The sequence below is a fragment of the Nyctereutes procyonoides genome, unplaced genomic scaffold (assembly GCF_905146905.1).
Source record: "Nyctereutes procyonoides isolate TBG_1078 unplaced genomic scaffold, NYPRO_anot_genome, whole genome shotgun sequence".
Taxonomy (NCBI): domain Eukaryota; kingdom Metazoa; phylum Chordata; class Mammalia; order Carnivora; family Canidae; genus Nyctereutes; species Nyctereutes procyonoides.
The window spans coordinates 29,381,571-29,401,237 of NW_026575046.1; the positions used below are offsets into that span (position 1 = coordinate 29,381,571).

Sequence of the window (19,667 nt, forward strand, 5' to 3'; positions counted from 1 at the left end):
TGCGCGCAAGGCATTGAACCACAGTTGCTTGGTTACCAGATCTCCCTGTGAGCTTTGAGGGTAGCCACCATTTCTTATCCATCCTTTTATCTCTCCATTCCAGGTGAGCAGTAGCCCAAGGTATGGTGCTCAGAAACGATTCATGCAGTAAATGGATAATGACAAATAGTCAGGGATCGTAAAAACTATGGGAAGTGAATAAATGAGTGGGTGACTGGAAGTTCCGGCCCCGAGAGAAATGCAGATTAAGATGTTCAGAGATGAGGGATCCCTGGGTGGCGCAGCGGTTTGGCGCCTGCCTTTGGCCCAGGGCGCGATCCTGGAGACCCGGGATCGAATCCCACGTCGGGCTCCCGGTGCATGGAGCCTGCTTCTCCCTCTGCCTGTGTCTCTGCCTCTCTCTCTCTCTCTCTCTCTCTCTGTGACTATCATAAATAAATAAAAATCTAAAAAAAATAAAATAAAATCTTTAAAAAAAAAAAAAAAAAGATGTTCAGAGATGAGTAAAACCCTATCGCGGCCGTCACAGCGAACAAGGAGGCCAAATCCCTGCGGTGAGCCAATCTGGAGGGTTTAAGAGGGAGTCCTTCCCCTCTGGGCCGGGAGGCGGGACCGGCGGGACCACGCCCTCCCCCGCCAATGGGAAGCCTTGTTGCTCGCCAAGCCTCCGCCCCTTTCGTCCGCCGGGGCGGGGCCGGCCGCTCCAGGCGCTAAGACTACATTTCCCGGCGCGCCGCGCGGCGCGGGAGAAAGAGGAGCCGGAAGTGGGGCGCGCGAGGTCCAAGGGCACGAGGGAAGTGGCGGGCGGGGACCGAGGGGGGCGTGCAGGTGAGCGGACAGGCCCAGCTTCGCCGGCATGGCCGAGGCCAGGAAGCGCCGGGAGCTCCTTCCCCTGATCTACCAGCACTTACTGCGGGCGGGCTATGTGCGCGCGGCGCGGGAAGTGAAGGAGCAGAGCGGCCAGGTAAGCGTGCGCGGGCCGTGTGCTCGGGCCGCGTGCAGGAAGGGCTGGAGAGCGCCCAGCGCCCGACCCTGCGGCGCCCCGGGGGGCGGCCGGGGGTACTCAAGGAGCCGCAGCCTCTGCCGCCCTGTGGCTCCCGGTCCTGGGCCTCAGTTTCCCCAGCCCTGCAGTGGGCGGGCCGGGGTGTGAGATCCGACGCGCAGGGCTTTGTAACTCCCGCGCCCCTTACCTCCACCCGCTTCCTGGTAGCGGCGGTTTAAAGTTTCCCAAGTCCCGGCCACGTGGCTCAGCTCGGCCCCGGACGGCGGGTGGGCTGGAGGGTCGCCGATTGTCGGAGGGGTGGATTGCGAGATCGCACCCCAGGGAAGGGTGAGGAGGCGAAAGGGAGCGCCAAGAGGAGGGGCCAGTGGCCCCTAATGGAGCTGAAGCTCAGGCCCTCATCCCTCCGGAACCGAGGTAGACAGCTCTGGGATGCGAGCTTGTGGTGGAGTCATTGCCTGCTTCGTTTTTTTTCCGCAGCTGTCTCTGGCGCTCAGGGTGCTGGTGATAGAAGGCGGAGCAGGACCCCAGCCCTCCCGGGGTCTACAGTCTTGAATCTAGTAGGGGAGGTGGGCACAGATCAAAGAATCACAAAAGTAACTGTACACTTAACACGTTAGGTGCCAAAAATGAGAAGCATAGGGTGATAAGACAGGGATGGCGAATTGCCCACGTCAGGGATACCCAGCGTTGCTTTCCTGGGGATGTGGATGCTGATTTGAGACCTAAGAGAAGGCAAGTGGATATTCCGGGCAGAAGTGCAAATGCCCTGAGGTCGGAGGCAACTTGTTGCATTTGTAGTGGCCTCTGGAAAGTCCATTGTGGCTGAAGTGTGGAGTACACGGTGACAGAGCGGGTGGGGACCTGGCTGGAGCCCTACTGTAGTTAGTTGGGTCTTCATCTGAGGAGTAGTGGTAAGCCACTGGAGGGTTTTAAGCTGGCAAAGTGGATATTGACCTGATTAGTCATCCCTTTGGCTGTGGTGTGGGGTCTGGTCCTGATGCGTGGCTCCCAGAATCTCCCTAAAGGGCGATGGGCCCTAAGATGTTATTATCCAAGCTTTTCTCCACCCTCTCAACCTTGATTGCTTTCTTACTCCATTTAGATCACTTAACAGGTAAGTGGGGCAAGAGATAGTACCCATCTTCTTTGGGGCATTTGTCTAGGCAAAAGTATCCTGTATCCTGTCCTCATGGAACTTGTACTGTAGCAGGAGTAAATGAACAAATATTAAAAAAAGAAGAAGAAGAAGAAGAAAGTTAATGATAGAGTGTGTCAGGTGATCTTAGGTGTTAGCTATAAAAATAAGGCAGGCAAGGAGGATAAAGAATATCAGGGTTCAGTTATAAATAGGAGGATGGGGAAGCCCCATTGAAGGCCTGACATTTCACCTGAACTTTCACCTCTGAGAAGGCAGAGACCACCTGAAGGAATTGAGGGAGCGAGCCATGTAGTTACCAGGAGAGCATTCCAGACAGAGAGAGTAGCAAGCCCTGATGGGGTCGGTGGCCTGACACATTTGAAGGACAGTGAGGAGGCAGGTGTGTCTGGGGCAGAGCAGAGTGAAATTGGCGATTGGAATCTGTATTATCAGCTCATGTGCAGCGCGCTGGCTAGAATATCTCGTTCAGGCCTGATAGCTTCCTACTAGGCGGGTGCTCCTCTTATCCCCATATTATAAAGGAGCCTGAAGTTTGAAGAGGTGAAGAGATCAGCCCAGCCAGTTAACAGAGGAACTCTGCCTGACTCCATATGCACCCTCTTGGCCATTCTGCCCAGATCTCAGATTCTCAGATGCTGCCCTCACCTCACACTGCTCGCTCAACCTCCCTGGGGCACTCGACACCCTGGGTTCTTGACATTTACAGAGTGGGTCATCTGGCCTCGGCTCCACCGGGCTGGATTCCACCTGGTTCCCTCTGCTTCTACCAAGAAACTGGCACCATTTGGTTCTAGTCTCTTCCCAGTGGATTAATGGATTGTGGTCGTGCCTCCTGGGTGCCTTGGATGTCTGGGCTGTGGTTTGTACGACCCTGGGAAGATCGCCCCACCTGGCCTGTAAAAGACTTGAGAGGTCAGGGGTGAAAAGAGCCCTGTCTTGTGGCCTCTAAGTGTGGAGAGCACCAGGGAAGTTGGGGGCTGCTGGCCTGGAACATTCGAACTCCAGTCTCCCAGAGGTCCCTCTCCCAAACATGTTATCTTAAAAGGTTTTATCTGGAAGTACTTACCCTCCTTGTCTCTGGAAGGTTTGAGTGGTACTAACATGGCCAAGCAGGCCTATTTCTCAGAGCAAAAAGCCTCCCATGAGGTCATGGAGAATTGGGCCCAAGGAGGACCTGTATTGTCCTAGGGGGTTAATTGCTGCTTTCTTTTTGCTTCTCCGCAGAAAAGTTTCCTGACTCAGCCTGTGACCCTTATGGACATCTATACTCACTGGCAACAGTAAGTCTGGCGGGTCTGAAAGAGTGGAATAGGGATACCCCAAACCATCAGCTTGAAAGAAGCTAGGATGCTAATCTGGTCTACAGTCTGGCTGCATAGCCCACTGTGGACACTAGTATCGCTCCTGAGAAGCCAGGTCACAGGTATGGGTGTCTGATAGTGAGAGAGGTGTGATCACTGCTAGTAAGGACCCCAGCTTTTCAGTGGCTTGTTAATCATTCAGTCACCAAACATCTGTTGAGTACCTACCCAGTAAGTGCCAGGTCCTATTTTAAGTATGGAGATACTGTCCTGAGTGAGACAGACATGGTTCCTTCTCTCCTAGATCTGACATTGGAGTCAGGGAAGTAGGCATGCATCAAAGATTGAAACAAATAAATGTAAAGTTAAAATGGTAGTGAAGATTATGAAAAAGGACCCAGTGACAAATCCCATAAACAGGTTAGCCAAGCCTCATTTCGGCTTTAGGGGGAGGTTTGGGGGTTTAGGGGAGGTTTCCCTGTGGTGACCTTTGATTTAAGGGCTGCAGAGAATGGGGGAGTGAACGAGGCAATAGGTCTGGAGATGAAGGTGGAGCAGACCTGGCAGGGGAAATTGCCGGTGTAGAGACCTGTAGCTGCAGCCACAGGATAGAGGAGGTTGGACGGTTGGCAGGGCCCATCCCAGGCAAGGCCTCATCATCCATGGTGAGAAGTTGTGTCTGCCCCAAAACCAGTGGGAGCCATGAAAGGGTGAAGTAGAGACGGGTGAGATCACTCTGCAGGATGGCGTGGCTGGTTGGGGCTGTGGACACCATCATCCAGGCAAGAGCTGATGGGGCTTGAGACAGGAATAACAGAGGGGTAGAGAGACAGACAGTGGATTCCAGGAATATTAGGGGACGAGACCAGGAGCTGTGGATGGTCTGGAGGGGCAGTCTTGTTGACTCCTGGTGCCTGGCTTGTGCACCTGCATGGAATGTGGGCCTGAGCATGGCGCAGGAAGCCAACCCAATTTAGAGGGAAAGATGGAGGGAAAGGGAGGAATGTTGAGTGTGAAATGTCTGTGAAACATGCAGAAACAAGGAAAGGGGGGATAATCCAAGGACCTGTCAACAGAGGAATGGTTTGAGACGGAGGGAGGGGATAATCATTCTCTCTGTGAATTGGCCTGACCATAGTCAACCAGGGGAGTGGAGTGAAGGACTTGCTGTCATGTCCCATGAGGAATGATTAGAAAATCCTGAATTGTCCAGGATTGACAAGAAGACAGGCAAAGGGACAGGTGATGTGTCTGTGCATTTCTGAGGACAAAGGGAGTGGGGTATTCTCCGGGGCTCTGAGAGACTGAAGTGGGACCCAGAGGTACCGCTTTAGGGAGATGGGTTGCAGCTTCTGAATAGAAGGTATCCAAGAAGGAGGTAGGCTACGGTTCTCTGTCCTCAGAGTTGTGTAAGTAAAGGCAAGAATGGTGTGCAAGAGATCCCAGCTTCCGGTGGGAGCTAAGGTCTGTGAGGGCCCTGTCAGCAATCAGTTCTTGCTGTCCTCTGCGGCTAAGAGCACAGTACATGCCCGCACTCCCTCTCCCTCACCCTCTTCAGCATGCCCAGGTGTCTGGATATTACAGTACTTCCTTCCCTAGAGAACCACTCCAGTGAGTCCTTCCTTGTCACTGGTCCCTTCTGTGGATGAGGGGGACTGAATGGAAGAGGACCTCACACACCCACTAGAGGCAGCCTAGCCTAATGGTTCCCAGCAAAGTTCAAACCCAGGGGCTAGCTGTATGACTTTGGGCAAACTTGGCTTCCTTGAATCTATGTCTTCATCTGTAAGACAAAGATAGGAATAGTAAATAAGGTGCTAAACCTGACCATTGGAGGCATCCTCCCTACCGCCGTGCCGCCCCCCAAAATTTATTGAGCAGCAGCTACTGTGAGCCAGAATTGTTCTTGATATACCTGGAACTAACCAGAGAAAAATCCCTGCCCTTGTGAAACTTACATTCTGTTGGGAGGAGAGGGGCAGGATGAATTGATGTGTAATAAGTGAAACTTCGTTTTCAGAGGAGTCTCAACAAAGTAGCCTTCCTGGGAATGAGGGATCCACATCCCAAACTATAGCAGAGTGTATCTATCCCAGCTGGGGAACATGGGGCAGAGACCGTGACACCACCTCAGGGTGGGAGGGTGAGGTCAAAGGGATGGTACTTGCTCAACCAGCTGAGTGCTTCTCCTGCCCATGCCCCAAACTTACTCTGACCCTGAGCACAAGTCACTTAGTTGATAGTTTCTTGAGATGTCTGCTACAGGCTGAAGATACATAGTAAGCCAGCAGAGGTTCCTGCCAGCACCGCTCCCCTCCTCTGCTAGGTTTGACCACGTGGTGGGGGAGTCAGGCAGGAAGTAAGTAGAATAACAAGAGAGAGAAAAGTGCTCTGCAGAAAATGAAACAGGATGGCAGGGCAGAGAATGTTGGGGGGCAGGGGAAGGGCCTTTGAGGAGGCTGTATTGGTGCTGAGGCCTGAAGCACCAAAGGACCTAAGGAGAGTCTTCCAGAAAGAGGGCACTGCAGGTGCTGCAAGTTCTGGAGAAGGGGGAGCCTGGGTGGCTCTTATGAGCAGCCTACAGGTGCTGGCACATTCCCACTCAGTGATTGTTAGCCACTGTCATTATATAATATTATCAACCCTTTTTGATTATTTTGAAGACTAATAGTTATAAAAATAGTTTATGAAATGGGTGAAGATGCAGAATACAAATATATTACACCGTGTTTTCGAATTCTGTATGCATACTTCCTTTGAGGGAGGAGGTGGGTGTCTTTCTTTTTAAATCTCCTGGAGGTGCCCTTGCCACCTGGTTGGTATAGCCAGTCACCCTCGTCCTGCAGAACCTCAGAGGTTGGCCAGAAGCGGAAGGCAGAGGAGGATGCAGCACTGCTGGCTAAGAAGACCCGAGTGTCAGACCCCATTAGCAGCTCAGAGAGCTCAGAAGAGGAGGAGGAGGAAGAGGAGACAGAAGCTGAAGCCACCAAAACCAGTAAGAGTCCTGCATGCTGGGGGAGGCTTTGTTGGTGTGGGGGGCAGTGCTCAGCCTAGGGCCCTGCAGCTCTGGGGAGCAGGCTTTCAGATATTGGATCTTTCCAGGGGGAGAGTCCACCTCCAGCTTCTCCTCCAGTGAGCCCTGGGAGGACCAGGAGCTTTCAGAGAGGAGATTGGAAGCGTCTCACATACCTTTTGCAGTATTTAGTTGAGCCCTTTCTTGTGCCAAACATTGTGTCCCAGGTACTGGAATTCTGGTGGCGAACAAGAACAGAGCTGGGCCCTTACAGTCTGATTTGGGGTACAATAGCTATGTTGTTATAAGCCCCTGGATGCTTCTGATAAAGATGGAAAGAGGCCCACATTTGTAGAAGATCTGCTGGAAGGATCTCAGAGGACAGCTAGCAGGCACCTCTTCTGTTTGGCCTCTGGGCTGCTGGAAGAGGGGCTGCTCTTCCTGTTGTTTTGGAGTTAGCACAGGCAAGGTGTCCCCAGGGGCTCTGGTTTCAGAGCTTTGGCAGGGGTGACCCCGTGAGGCCTCTGCAGCCCCTTCTCCCCAATTCCTCAAGACAGTTTGTGCTTCAACCAACATAGTTGTAACTCCACAGTGGAATCGTCCTTTTTCTCTGCAAGGTTACTGGGCTTTACTTACATAGAAGGTAATTTCTTGGTTTTTTTTTTTTTTTTTTTAATTTTTATTTATTTATGATAGTCACACAGGGAGAGAGAGAGAGGCAGAGAGAGAAGCAGGCTCCATGCACCGGGAGCCCGACGTGGGACTCGATCCCCGGTCTCCAGGATCGCGCCCTGGGCCAAAGGCAGGCGCTAAACCGCTGCGCCACCCAGGGATCCCAATTTCTTGGTTTTTAAACCTATTTTCTGATTGTGAAAGAAATACAGGATTCATCATAGGCTATTCATTAGAGGGTATATGAAAATTACTGGTTAAAAAGGCAGGAAAAAATTACCCATATTCTTGCCACCTACGATTTGGCAAATTATTCTTCCATTTATTTTTCCTGGGCATTTTTTTTTTCTGGACACGTTTTTTAAAAAATTCAAAATCATATTGAACGTATATCTTCTATCTTAATCTTTATTTATTTTTTAATTTTTTTAATTTTATTTTTTTATTGGAGTTGAATTTGCCAACATATATAACACCCAGTGCTCATCCCGCCAAGTGCCCCCCTCAGTGCCCATCACCCAGTCACCCCAATCCCCCGCCCACCTTCCTTTCCACTACCCCTTGTTTGTTTCCCAGAGTTAGGTGTCTCTCATGTTTTTGTCACCCTCACTGATATTTTCACTCATTTTCTCTCCTTTCCCCTTTATTCCCTTTTACTAATTTTTATATTCCCCAAATGAATGAGACCATATAATGTTTGTCCTTCTCCGACTGACTTATTCACTCAGCATAATACCCTCCAGTTCCATCCACGTCAAAGCAAATGGTGGGTGTTCGTCGTTTCTAATGGCTGAGGAATATTCTATTGTATACATAGACCACATCTTCTTTATCCATTCATCTTTCAAGGACACTGAGGCTCCTTCCACAGTTTGGCTATTGTGGACATGGCTGCTAGAAACATCGGGGTGCAGGTGTCCCCGCGTTTCATTGCATCTGTATCTTTGGGGTAAATCCCTAACAGTGCAATTGCTGGGTCGTAGGGCAGGTCTATTTTTAACTCTTTGAGGAACCTCCACACAGTTTTCCAGAGTGGCTGCACCAGTTCACATTCCCACCAACAGTGCAGGAGGGTTCCCTTTTCTCCGCATCTTCTCCAACATTTGTTGTTTCCTGCCTTGTTAATTTTCCCCATTCTCACTGGTGCGAGGTGGTATCTCATTGTGGTTTTGATTTGTATTTCCCTGATAGCAAGGGATGTGGAGCATTTTCTCATGTGCTTGTTGGCTGTGTCTGTATCTTCCTTTGTGAAATTTCTGTTCATGTCTTTTGCCCATTTCAGGATTGGATCGTTTGTTTCTTTGCTGTTGAGTTTAATAAGGTCTTTATAGATCTTAGATATTAGCTCTTTATCTGATAGGTCATTTGCAAATATCTTCTCCCATTCTGTAGGTTGTCTTTGAGTTTTGTTGACTGTTTCTTTTGCTGTGCAGAAGCTTTTTATCCTGATTAAGTCCCAATAATTTATTTTTGCTTTTGTTTCTCTTGCCTTTATGGATGCATCTTGCAAGAAGTTGCTGTGGCCTAGTTCTAAAAGGGTGTTGCCTGTGTTCTTCTCTAGGATTCTGATGGATTCTTGTCTAACAGATCTTTCATCTATTTTGAGTTTATCTTTGTGTATGGTGCAAGAGAGTGGTCCAGTTTCATTCTTCTGCATGTGGATGTCCAATTTTCCCAGCACCATTTATTGAAGAGACTGTCTTCCAGTGGATCGTCTTTCCTCCTTTATCGTATATTAGTTGACCATAAAGTTCAGGGTCCACTTCTGGGTTCTCTATTCTGTTCCATTGATCTATATGTGTTTTTGTGCCAGTACCACACTGTCTTGATGACCACAGCTTTGTAGAACAACCTGAAATCTGGCATTGTGATGCCCCCAGCTCTGGTTTTCTTTTTTAATATTCCCCTTGCTATTCAGGGTCTTTTCTGATGCTTTCTTTATCTTTTAAAATTATAAATGCAAAACAAGTTCACTTTGAACCAATACGAAAGCATGTGGGAAAAAAATGAGAGGTTTTCTATCCTACTATCCTGGTTCCCTTTCCCCCGCCCCTTTAATATATCCTGGCAGGTAGCTTTGAAACCTCCCTTTGCATCTCTGCTTACAGCCATGCATATGTGCACAAGCCCCTATCTAGGCACTATGTAACATAAAGCTTGGCCAATTTTATACTGACCGACGTTTGATGCTAATGAATTTGTATTTAATGAATTTTCCCTGTGCTAATGGGATCAGAATTATCCTTTTTAAAAGAGTCCCTGTCAAGAGAAGCATGGGGAAATATTTGTGGGCAGCGTGGTACAATGGCTGGCGTTTTCTTCAGAGTCCTCCTTGATGAGGAAGGGTGCCAGAGAGGCTGCTCGACATCACATTGGCCACAAGTTGGTAATGGCTGGGGCTGTATGGTTCACTGTACTTCTACTTACAAATGTGTCTAAAATTAAAGAGAGAAGGAGATGGAATTAAATGCCAGGAAGAGAGTTAGACCATGCAGTTCATCTCCTCAGTGTCCTCTCTGGTTCACAGCATACCCTAGAAATATTGCCTGGTCTGAGGTCTGGGGGGACAGTACCTCCTGATGTAAGAGCACCAGGAATCTAGGTCTCAACATCTAACTAGTTCCCAGTTCCATGGTTCAGCTGCCTTTCCACTAGAAACTGTTGACATCCTGAGCAGCTTTCTCTGTGGTCTCGGGGCTGGCTGGCCTGCCACTGTCCCTGTCCTGCTAGGTGGCCCTTGGGCTGTGGTGTGGTGGCCCGCCCTGAAGTCGTGCCATGCCATCGAGTGGTATGCAGCCCAACTGTGAGCCAGCCCTTTTTTCTCGTGGGGCTTCCGCGTCTCAGGACTCCATGGGGGATATGGACCCATGGCTGTTGTGTTGCCCAGCTCTCTCGCTCCTTCTGGATGTGGCTCCTGCCTCCATCACTCCCACTCCCACCTCCAACCTCCCCAGCTCTTTTCCGTGAGTCTGGGCTCAGCCTCACGTCCTCATGCCAGGACCAGGCAGCCATTCCAATTGCACTGTTAGGTGAGCTGAGACCTGTTGGCTGTTCTTAAATGAGAAAAAGCTCATCTGCCTCATCCCATGGATGTTCCTATCTTGCAGCCCCAAGACTAGCATCTACCAACTCCTCAGTTCCAGGACCGGTTTTGCCATCAAGCACAAAAGAAAAGGGCATGGTGAGTAGGACCAGCTCTGGCCTATGGGAGTGAATTGCCCCATAGGGGGACAGTCCCCTGTGTCAGAGAAGGATAGGGTTGTGGGTAATTGCCCAACATGGATTCAGATGTTAGCCTTTATCACCAGTTGTGTGATCCTAGAGTGTCTCTTTACCTCTCTGGGCCTCAGTTTCCTTTTCCATAAGATGGGGACACTGCCCACTGCTCTGGACCCCTGGACACAATATGCATCTGTAATAGCTCCCTCCCATCCCCCCACTCCCATCATCCCTGCATTGGCCTGTTCAGCCAACTTTTTACTGATCCAGTTATTTTCCAAGCACTGTGGGAGGCAGTGGGGGCACCACAGCACTAAGACACCTGTGGTTCTGAAAGCTCAAAGATCATTTTCTAGACTGAAACCACTTAGAGAGTGGAATACCATTTGCTGGTAGTCCATAAAGCACTGTTACAGACACAAAAAGGACGCGTCCCTGAGCCGTCTGGCACGCTAGCAGCCATGAGAAGTAGTGATAGGAACCACAGCAGACTGCTGGTTACCGCTTAACAAGTGACTGCTGTATCCCAGGAACTGTAATTAGGCTTTCTCCCTGCCTCTGTGAGGGCAGGTACCACTGTCAGTCCCATCTTAAAGATGAAGAAGCAGACCGAGGGAGGTAATTTGCCCCAACTCTGCACGGCTGGGAAGAGGTGTATGCTCATTGCTAAGCCAGCCGTACCCAGTGTGTCTGTCACTCTTCTTTGTAGGCAAAGACCAACAAAGCCAGCAAGATGGTCAACTCCACACCACATCCGGCCTCTGGCAAGGCAGTAGCCCACATTCTGTCTGGGAGATCACCCAGCAAGTCTGCAGGGCCCTCGGCAAATACCATCCTGGTCTCGGAAACTGAGGAAGAGGGCAGTGTCCCGGCACTCGGAACCACAGCCAAGCCTGGTGAGCAGCCCTGACCTCTAGACGCCCAGCCCCCTGAGTTTGGGCTGGGGAGGCAAGCTTCGGGCACTGCTTTATCCAGCTCTGGGACATTCTGGAATTTAGAAGTTTGTCTCCATGGCAGTAAGAGCCCCGTGCCTTATTGAGGGAGGGTCTGCTGCAGGGACATGTCAGGCTTTGCCAGGGAAATTGGAGCAACCTGGATGATGATGGATCATTTTCTAGTTTATTGTGCGCAGGTGGGTACAGGCCCACTGTGGCGGCTAAGATGAAACTGAGAGGCCTGGGTTTGCCTCAGTTTCTCATGTCAAACAGGCGTTTGCCCTGCCTGCCTCAGTGTGATGATGGAGGAAGATCTCTGAGCCATCAGATGCTGGCTTGTGTGTGCTAACACCTATTATAACCCTTCCCAGGGCCACAGAGACTTGTGTGGGAACACAGGGATACGAGTGGCATGCGCCTCAGCTGTGGGGCTTCAGGAAAGGTGGAACTGAAACGCTGCATGGGAGAGGCGAGAACACAACACCTGCCTCTCATTTGCTGGCGTGGCGGAGTGCTGGCGAGGGGAGTCTGAAGGATAGGCGCTCAGTCCTCTCCCTCTTCCTCCCTTAGGAATGGCATCAGCCAACCAGGCCGATAGCTCCAGCGAGACCTCCAGCTCCAGTGATGAGACCGATGTGGAGGTAATTGCCACCATCCTCAGGAGCTGCCCTCTGCAAACCTTTAACCCTCCCAGACGCCTGGCCAGGGCTTTGCACGCCAGCGTGGCCAAATCAATTCAGCAAGTGTTTCAGGGGCACTGGGAGCTGGAAAGGCTGAGGCCTGCAGAGCAGAGCCAGATGCTGCTCGTGGCACCTCGGGCATGAAAAAGGTCTAAGGTTGGCAGAGAGAGACACCATTGTGTCTGTGAGACAAGGGAAGGCTTTTTGGGAGAGGCAGCACTGGGAGGCCTTGGTGCACAGAGGACTCACCAGGAAGGGGTCTGAGGGAAGAGTGTTTAAGTGGGAGGAGCTACACAAGCCAAGGCCCAGATGCAGGAGGGTCGCCATCCTGCCGTGTGGTCAGGGTAAGTTGGGTGAGGGGTTCTGGGCCTGTTGGTCAATGCCAGGCCTAGGCATATGGTCAGAGATGGTCAGGTGTTGGGCTGGGGCCTCCTCTCTTCCCTGAACTGTGGCCAGGGAGTCCTCCCTTAATGTGTGCCCAGGCCTTGGGAGTGTAGTGGCAGGTGGGAGTGCGTGTTTCCCGTGGCCGTGGGGACGTGGAGGGGTCCCACAGGAGTTTGTCTGCAGTGCAGAGGAGATCACAGGCAGGGGCCATGTTCTGCTGTTGGGACCGTAAGGACCACCAGGAGGCACTGGGTTTTATTCTAGCGTCTGCGAGAAGCCATTTCAAGGTTTTAGGGAGGCAAGAGGGCCTGATCTGTGTTTGAGAAAGATGGCTGATCGTGGCCGAGGTTGGACAACAGGGCAGAAAGAAGGTATAGTAAGACTATTGATGCAGCTGGTGGCGGGTGCCAGGCCTCCTAGAAATAGAAAGGTGTGTGGAGGGAGGGCCAGGAGGATTCAGGGGTGGCTTTATATGGTGCCCAGAGTACTTCTCCCTTGCCTCCTGTCTCACCCAGTAACTGTGAAGATGGAGACCTTACTCCTGTCTACCCCAGGCCATTCCCCACGTTTCACCCCACCAGGATATAGCCATGAGGGTGCCCCGGGCGCCCATCCCTCCTAGCCCTGCCGAGGGAAAGGGGGCCACTCCAGAAAGCCAGCAGTCAAACACACAGCCGTGGTGGGTCAGGGGCCAGCACAGAGCCCTAACAGCAGTGAGGAGTTTGTGATTGGGGAGATGGCTGCCCCAGGAACGCAGGGTCAGGTGAAATCTGATGAAGGTAAGGGTAGGGCACTGCCTGTCCTGGAAATGTCAGAATTTTAGAAGTCTAAGAAAGAGCCCATAAAGGAAAGGAATGTGCCAAGAAGGCTCTTGGTTAAGACTGGAATTCAAATCCTGGCCTCTCGGTCCTTGGGATGACCGTCCTAATCAGATACTGTTGTTGAAGGGGCGGAGGGGGTGAGGCTCCCAGTTGAGAAAGACTGGACTCTGTGTACTAGGTGGCTGAGGAGCATAGTTTTTGAGGGTTGTGTCCCCAAGGCTACACAGATGTGGGTTCTAGTCATGACTTTTCCCTTAATGCTGGTCTTGAGTGGCTTAACCTCCCTGAGCCTCTTGTCCTTTTCTAGAAAAGTATAAAGACAGCATCTGCCTCAGGGAGTTGAGAATCTGGATGACACTAGGAAAGGACTTTGTAAACCATGAAGCCTCTCCTGCCCTCATCAAAGATCATTCATTTTTCCCTAATTGCATTTTCTGGTTCCAGGTGAAACCTTCAGTAAAACCACCCCAGGTCAAAGCCTCACCAGCCCCTGCCAAGGACTCTGTAGGGAGAGGGGCAGTCCCAACCCCTGGGAAGGCAGGGGATGCGACACCCCAAGGCAGAGGGGGTGCTCTGACCCCAGCCAGCAAGGCCAAGAAGCCAGAAGAAGACTCAGAGAGCAGTGAGGAGGAGTCTGAGAGTGAGGATGGGGCCCCCGCGGAACCACCCCACCAGGTGAGGCCTGGGGCCGGGCTACCCCTTGGTGTCCCCGGGACTCCCCTGGCCCCTGGGGGCCAGCCAAATGGCTACGTGATGAGCATCTCTTCTGCCAGATACAGACTCACCTTGGGGTTTGGGAAGTGGGAGCTGGGGGCGTGAGTTAAACAGCACTGGCAGCTGGGTTTGCCTCAGCCAGCCGTGGAAATTCTCCTAGACGGGCTGCTTCTCACAGGGTGATCCTGCACCCTACTCTGTCAGTAACTCCCATGGACCTCAGTTTCCCTGTCTTATGAATAGGATGTGACCAGCTGATCTTATAGTGAAGGGACTTCAGTTTTAATTGCCTGGTCCTCTGGCTTCTCAGGCCAACTCATGCCTTGTTAGCTAACAGGAATCCTGTTCATTTCCATCTGCTGGGATGCCCTCCCCTGGGCAGGTGGCCAGGGCTCTAGGCACATGTGAAGGGAAAGCAGGGGGTTAGGAGGCTGTTGGGGTGGGAGAGCCAGGAGGAGGAAGCATCAGACCTCGGTGGGGAAAGGCCCCACAATCCTGAGCTGGCCAGGGGAGACTGCGGGGGGTCAGGGGGGGAGGTACAATAAATATGGTTTGTTTTGCTGGGTGTTAAAGAGGAAGGTTAAGTGGCGTGGGCTCTAGAAATGGCAATTAAAATTAAGTGCTCAGGGAAGGCCTTACAGAGACATCAAGCACCTGAAAGGGGGTGGGGGGGGCATGTGCTACATGGACATTTGGATGAAAGTCATTCCGGTAGGGAGCACAGCAAGTGCCAAAGCCCTGATGTGGCAGGGGGTGGGGTGGGGGGGTTGTCACACAGGATACAGCAGTGGGCCAAGCTGGACCGGGTGCCTGTGCTCACAGAGCTATCCTGCTGACGAGGAAGGCCAGCCCGGGGAGGTTTTGACCCCTGCCTATGGGTGACTTGGGGAGGAGCGCAGGGGCATCAGGGAGCACTGCCAAATGAACTGGTGTCTGTCTCAGACCCAGAGGAGGAGGCAGTGGTAGCCAAGTGAGATGGGCAGGGCTGCAAAGGCCCCTGGAGTGAGAGGGTGAAGCTGATAGGCCAGGCCTGAGCACCAGTCAAGTCAGAGAGTGAGGGGAGAACCAGGGACATCTTATGGGCCCCAACAAGGCCTTGGCTTTGTCCTAAAGGCACCACCAGAGGGTGAGGAGAAGAGGAACAAACCACCCTTTCTCTTTACTAGGTGAAGGCCTCAGAGAAAATTGTCCAGGCCAAAGCTGCCTCGGGTCCTGTCAAGGGGACCCCTGGGAAAGGGGCCACTCCAGCTCCCCCTGGGAAGGCAGGGCCTTCGGCTGCCCAGGCCAAGACAGGGAAGCCAAAGGAGGACTCAGATAGCAGTGAGGAGGACTCCAACAGCGAGGAGGAGCCACCAGCTGCCAAGACCCCACTTCAGGTGAGGCCCGGGGAGGGAGAGTGCATGCAGCCCGGGCCCCTCCCCAGAAGGCCTTCTGAGACCTGTTCTGCCCCCTGCACGAGCCCTGTACATGCTCAAAGCTCTGCCCCTTCTCACCCGTGGTACGTGTGGCATCCTTTGCCCTGTCTGGATTCTTGTGTCTCCTCATGTCCACCCTCTGGGCTCCCTTCCCTGATTCCATTTATCTCCTTCCAGGTGAAGCCTTCAGGGAAGACACCCCAGGTCAAAGCTGCCTCAGCTTCTGCCAAGGAGTCCCCTAGGAAAGGGGTCCCTCCAGTGCCCCCCAGCAAGGTAGGGCCTGCAGCCGGCCAGGCTAAGAAGGGGGCGGGGGAGGAAGACCCAGACAGTAGCACCGAGGAGTCTGACAGCGAGGAAGAGGCACCAACAGCTGTACCCCCAACCAGGAGCCCTGTTCAGGTGAGGCTGCAGGTGCCCCTGCTCAGAGGACCCATCTGTTGGCTTGTCCTCCCCCTCCACACCTGGGCCCCATGCCCTGCATTTGCCTCCCTCACCTCCTGTCTCCCCTCGCAAACAGTCCCCTATGGGCCCCTGCCCTGATCCTGTATTTTGTTATTCCCAGGCAAAGCCCTCAGGGCAAAACTCCCAGGTCAGAACTGCCTCGGGTCCTGTCAAGGGGCCCCCTCAGAAGGCAGGGCCTGCAGCCACCCCAGTAGGAAAACAGGAGGAGGACTCAGAGAGCAGCAGCGAGGAGGAATCAGACAGCGAGGGGGCAGCGCCAGCCCAGGTGAGGCTCCTGTCTAGAAGGCTCTTCTCCTCCTCAGTGTTGGTAGCACTCTCCCACACACGCACCTATACACACCTGCACTGATTCTGCTTGCCCTCTCGGTTTCTTGTGTCTCTGCACACAGCCATGCTCCTTCCCTGATCCCGTGTGTCTCACTGCAGGCAAAGTCTTCTGGGAAAATCCCCCAGGTCAGAGCTGCCTCGGGTCCTGCCAAGGGGCCCCCTCAGAAGGCCGGGCCTGCAGCCACCCAGACCAAGGCCGAGATGTCCAAGGATGACTCGGAGAGTAGTGAGGAGGAGTCAGAGAGTGAAGAGGAGGCGCCTGCAGCCATAGCTCCAGTCCAGGTGGGGCCCAGGAGGGGCCACTGTGCAGCTGTGCAGCCCTACCTGAACCACCCCCACCACTCAGCTCCCCAGAGAGCAAAGGGGAAGGACGGCAGCAGGGTCCCACCTGAAAACAGTTGGGGGGGGGGGTGTTCTGAATTCAGGCTCCTTCTCTAGTTTCTGACTTCTGCTTCCTCTCAGGCAAAATCAACTGTGAAAACACCCCAGACGAAGGCCTCCCCAAAGAAGGGCACCCCCATTACCCCTACACCTGCCAAAGCTCCCCCAGTGCGAGTGGGCACACCAGCCCCTTGGAAGGCGAGAGCAGAAGCTTCTCCAGCCTGTGCCTCGTCTCCAGCTATGGCGAGGGGCGCCCAGAAGCCAGAGGCCTCTTCAAGCAGCAGCGAGGAGTCTGAGAGTGAGGAGGAGACTGCTCCCGCCCCAGCAGCAGGACAGGTGAGGCCGAGTGTATTCAGCTGACTCAGGGCCAGTGCTCATGTGGCCACTTGGGTACCTGTGACACATATCTCTTCCCTGTCATTCCAGGCAAAGCCTGTGGGGAAAGGCGTCACTGTGAAGGCTGCCTCCACACCCACCAAGAGGCCCTCAGGCCAAGGGACTGCCCTAGCACCCCCTGGGAAGGCAGGGCCTGCAACAGCCCCAGTGAAAACTGAGGTGCAAGAAGACTCCTCAGAGAGCAGCGAGGAGGAATCGGGCAGTGAGGAGGCTGAGGAGGCGGCTGCGGCTCCTGCTCAGGTGAGGCTGAGGAGGAGCCAGCCCATCCCACCCACACCAGAGCCCCAGGGCAGGGTGGAGGAGAGGCTTTTGTTGGCGGCTTGCCTTGCCAACTTTTCATTCTGTTTCCTCTTCTTGTCAGAGGGCGGGGTCTCCCCCTGGCCTATTGAGCTTCCATTGAGATCCCTTATGCCTTCCACAAGCTCTGTTGGGCACCCCATCTGTTAGGTGCTGTTGAGTCTCCCTCTGGGAGCCCCAGCCTAGGTGGAGGCGTGGGCGTGTGCACAGGTTCCTCCAGCAGGGTGAGCCAAAGCTGAGAGTAGAGAGCCTGTACCTGGGCCAGCAGCATGGCAGGTGATAGCATCTAAGGATTTCCAGCGAGGAAGACCTCCTGGAGGAGGTGGCATTGGGAACTGTGGGCTGAAAGAGCTAGCCAGGTGAAATGGAGTGTTCCAGTCAAAGAAACTAGCCTATGTGAAGTCTCAGAGGGTGGGAGCATGCTTGGCCTGAGTAAACTGCCCCAAGTGGAGCATTTTGGTAGGATCACTGGGGCAGGTGGTGTGGCAGGGGCAGATAGCCAGGGGTTGGAGCCAGGATGCCTGGGTTCAAATTTCTGCTCCATCCAGTGATGAAATCCATCCAAGACCTTTGTTTACTCTTCTGTAAATTGGGAATCAGCCTTCACAGGATTGAGAATTTAACGAGATCTCACCTACCACACACAGCAAGTTCACTCATCCGCCACCGTGAGGGTGGGCCGGGCTGATAGCGAACAGAATCAGGAGTCCCCTCCCAGCCTGGAAGAGTTAAGTTGGGAAGAGTGAAGATGGCTAACACCCTGCACTCACTCACCATTTTATTATTTGTAATTGTCACACCCCCCAACCCCCGGCCATAACCACTCAAGAGATTAGTCATTTTTCCCCCTGTACCAGAGCATACATTTTCTATGGATTTTTTTTCTTGTCCTCTTCTCACTGTTGCCTTGTGGGACCCAGGTTCCTGTAATTCTTAAGTGCCTCGTGAGGTTTTGACCTGTGTGTGAGCCCTGCTGGTGTCCCAGCCCAACAGCTCCTATCACATCTGCAAGCTACAGACACATTCCAAACCAGTGCCTGAAAAGTTTAATTGTACTCATTGCTTAAGTATTTGTCTTCCCATCTGAGCCTCCCACCAGTACCATTAGAACGGGGTTTCATTTGCTTTGATTTCTGGAGGAGGAAATTAGAGTTTAGAAGAGTTGTTTGCTGACCTGCTTCAGCCCAGCCAGCCAGTGAGGGTCCAAGCTGGGCCTGGGTCCCAGTGTGCCTGCCTCAAAAGCCTTTGACTTTCACATATCCTTCTACTATATCTTGGCCCAGATTTTTCTGACCACAGACACGATTGTGCTCTGGGGCCATTCCCTCCCGCTCCCTCCCTCCTGCTCCCTCCCCCTCCCTGTCTCTCTCTCTCCCTCCCTCTCCCCCCAATAAAGCAGCTAATCCCTCTCTAGGGGCTCAGATTTATAGCCTGATGCCCTGTCAGAAGATGGTGCCTTGCCTAGCTTCAGAAAGCCTGAATTGCCTCCACTGAGCCAGGCAGGTCTGATAGGAGTCTTGTCTGGAGGATAAGAATAATTCTCTGTTGTGGACTTCCCGTGAGGATGAAATGAGAATACTTGTATGGCCTCGCTCTCGAAATGCTGTCTGTTCACACTCACTGGGTCCCACACTGTTCAGTAATGCTGGGGTCAAGTGAGTCAGATGGCCTCTGGTCTGCTCAGATCCCCCAGCCAGCTCAAAGGAAACCTTCCATGAGAGAGCTGAGGTTCAAAACAAATTAACAAAGACTGGAGTGCTTCTGGAAAACCAGATGTGCCAGAGTCTGAGGAAGGAGGTGATTCCTGATTGAAATGCCATAGGAAGAGAGCCCTGGTGTCAGAAGGGTGGGGCAGATGGTCAGTCAGCATGTGGTGAATGGCGGAATAAGTGCTAGGGCGCCTTTGGAGCCTGACCTTGTGTTCTATGTTGATCTTACAACTTGGTTACATTTGCTTATCTGTTTTCCCGACTTTTGTAGATTCCTTAGGACTTTCTATATTCAAACCATGTTTTGTATGGTTATATTTTTCCTCTTCAATCTAGATGGCATTTCTTTTTCTTGCCTTGCTGCACTGGCAATACCCTCTAGTACAATGTAGAATAGCAATGGTGAAAGTAGACACCTTTGCATTGTTTCTAATTTAGGGTATAACATTCATTCTTTCACTATTTAGTATGGTTTTAGCTCTAAGTTTTTCAAAGATGCCCTTTATCAGAATGAGGAAGTTTTTTTTGGTTTTTTTTTTTTAAGATTTTATTTTTAAGTAAGCTCTACACCCAACATGGCAGGGGGAGAGGGGGCGGCGGCGTTTGAACTCACCACCCCAAGATCAAGAGTCACATGCTCCACTGACTGAGAGGGCCAGCCAGGTGCCCCAAGGAAGTTCTTTCCTGTTCTTAGTTTGTTGAGTTTTTATTATGAATTGGAGTTGAATTTTTGTCAAATGCTTTTTTCTATTGAAGTGATCTTACTGTTTTTTTTTTCC

The 19,667-nt window shown here is 52.3% G+C and overlaps 1 protein-coding gene across 7 annotated transcripts in view; it reads left to right on the forward strand.

Annotated features, from left to right (window-relative positions):
- Positions 1 to 483: 483 nt before the first annotated feature.
- Positions 484 to 19,667, forward strand: part of TCOF1 (treacle ribosome biogenesis factor 1) — a 39,469-nt gene continuing 20,285 nt past the window's right edge. For 6 of the 7 annotated variants that reach the window (XM_055325102.1, XM_055325103.1, XM_055325104.1 and 3 more), the window contains exons 1-13: positions 484 to 964; positions 3,387 to 3,442; positions 6,310 to 6,458; positions 10,256 to 10,329; positions 11,077 to 11,263; positions 11,873 to 11,943; positions 13,632 to 13,862; positions 15,068 to 15,277; positions 15,494 to 15,715; positions 15,879 to 16,043; positions 16,205 to 16,387; positions 16,568 to 16,822; positions 16,913 to 17,122. In XM_055325102.1, the coding sequence (XP_055181077.1) occupies positions 857 to 964; positions 3,387 to 3,442; positions 6,310 to 6,458; positions 10,256 to 10,329; positions 11,077 to 11,263; positions 11,873 to 11,943; positions 13,632 to 13,862; positions 15,068 to 15,277; positions 15,494 to 15,715; positions 15,879 to 16,043; positions 16,205 to 16,387; positions 16,568 to 16,822; positions 16,913 to 17,122 (2,121 nt within the window). In that variant the 5' untranslated portion in view covers positions 484 to 856. The remainder of the gene's footprint in view (positions 965 to 3,386; positions 3,443 to 6,309; positions 6,459 to 10,255; positions 10,330 to 11,076; positions 11,264 to 11,872; positions 11,944 to 13,631; positions 13,863 to 15,067; positions 15,278 to 15,493; positions 15,716 to 15,878; positions 16,044 to 16,204; positions 16,388 to 16,567; positions 16,823 to 16,912; positions 17,123 to 19,667) is intronic. The other variant, XM_055325105.1, reaches the window with a different exon arrangement.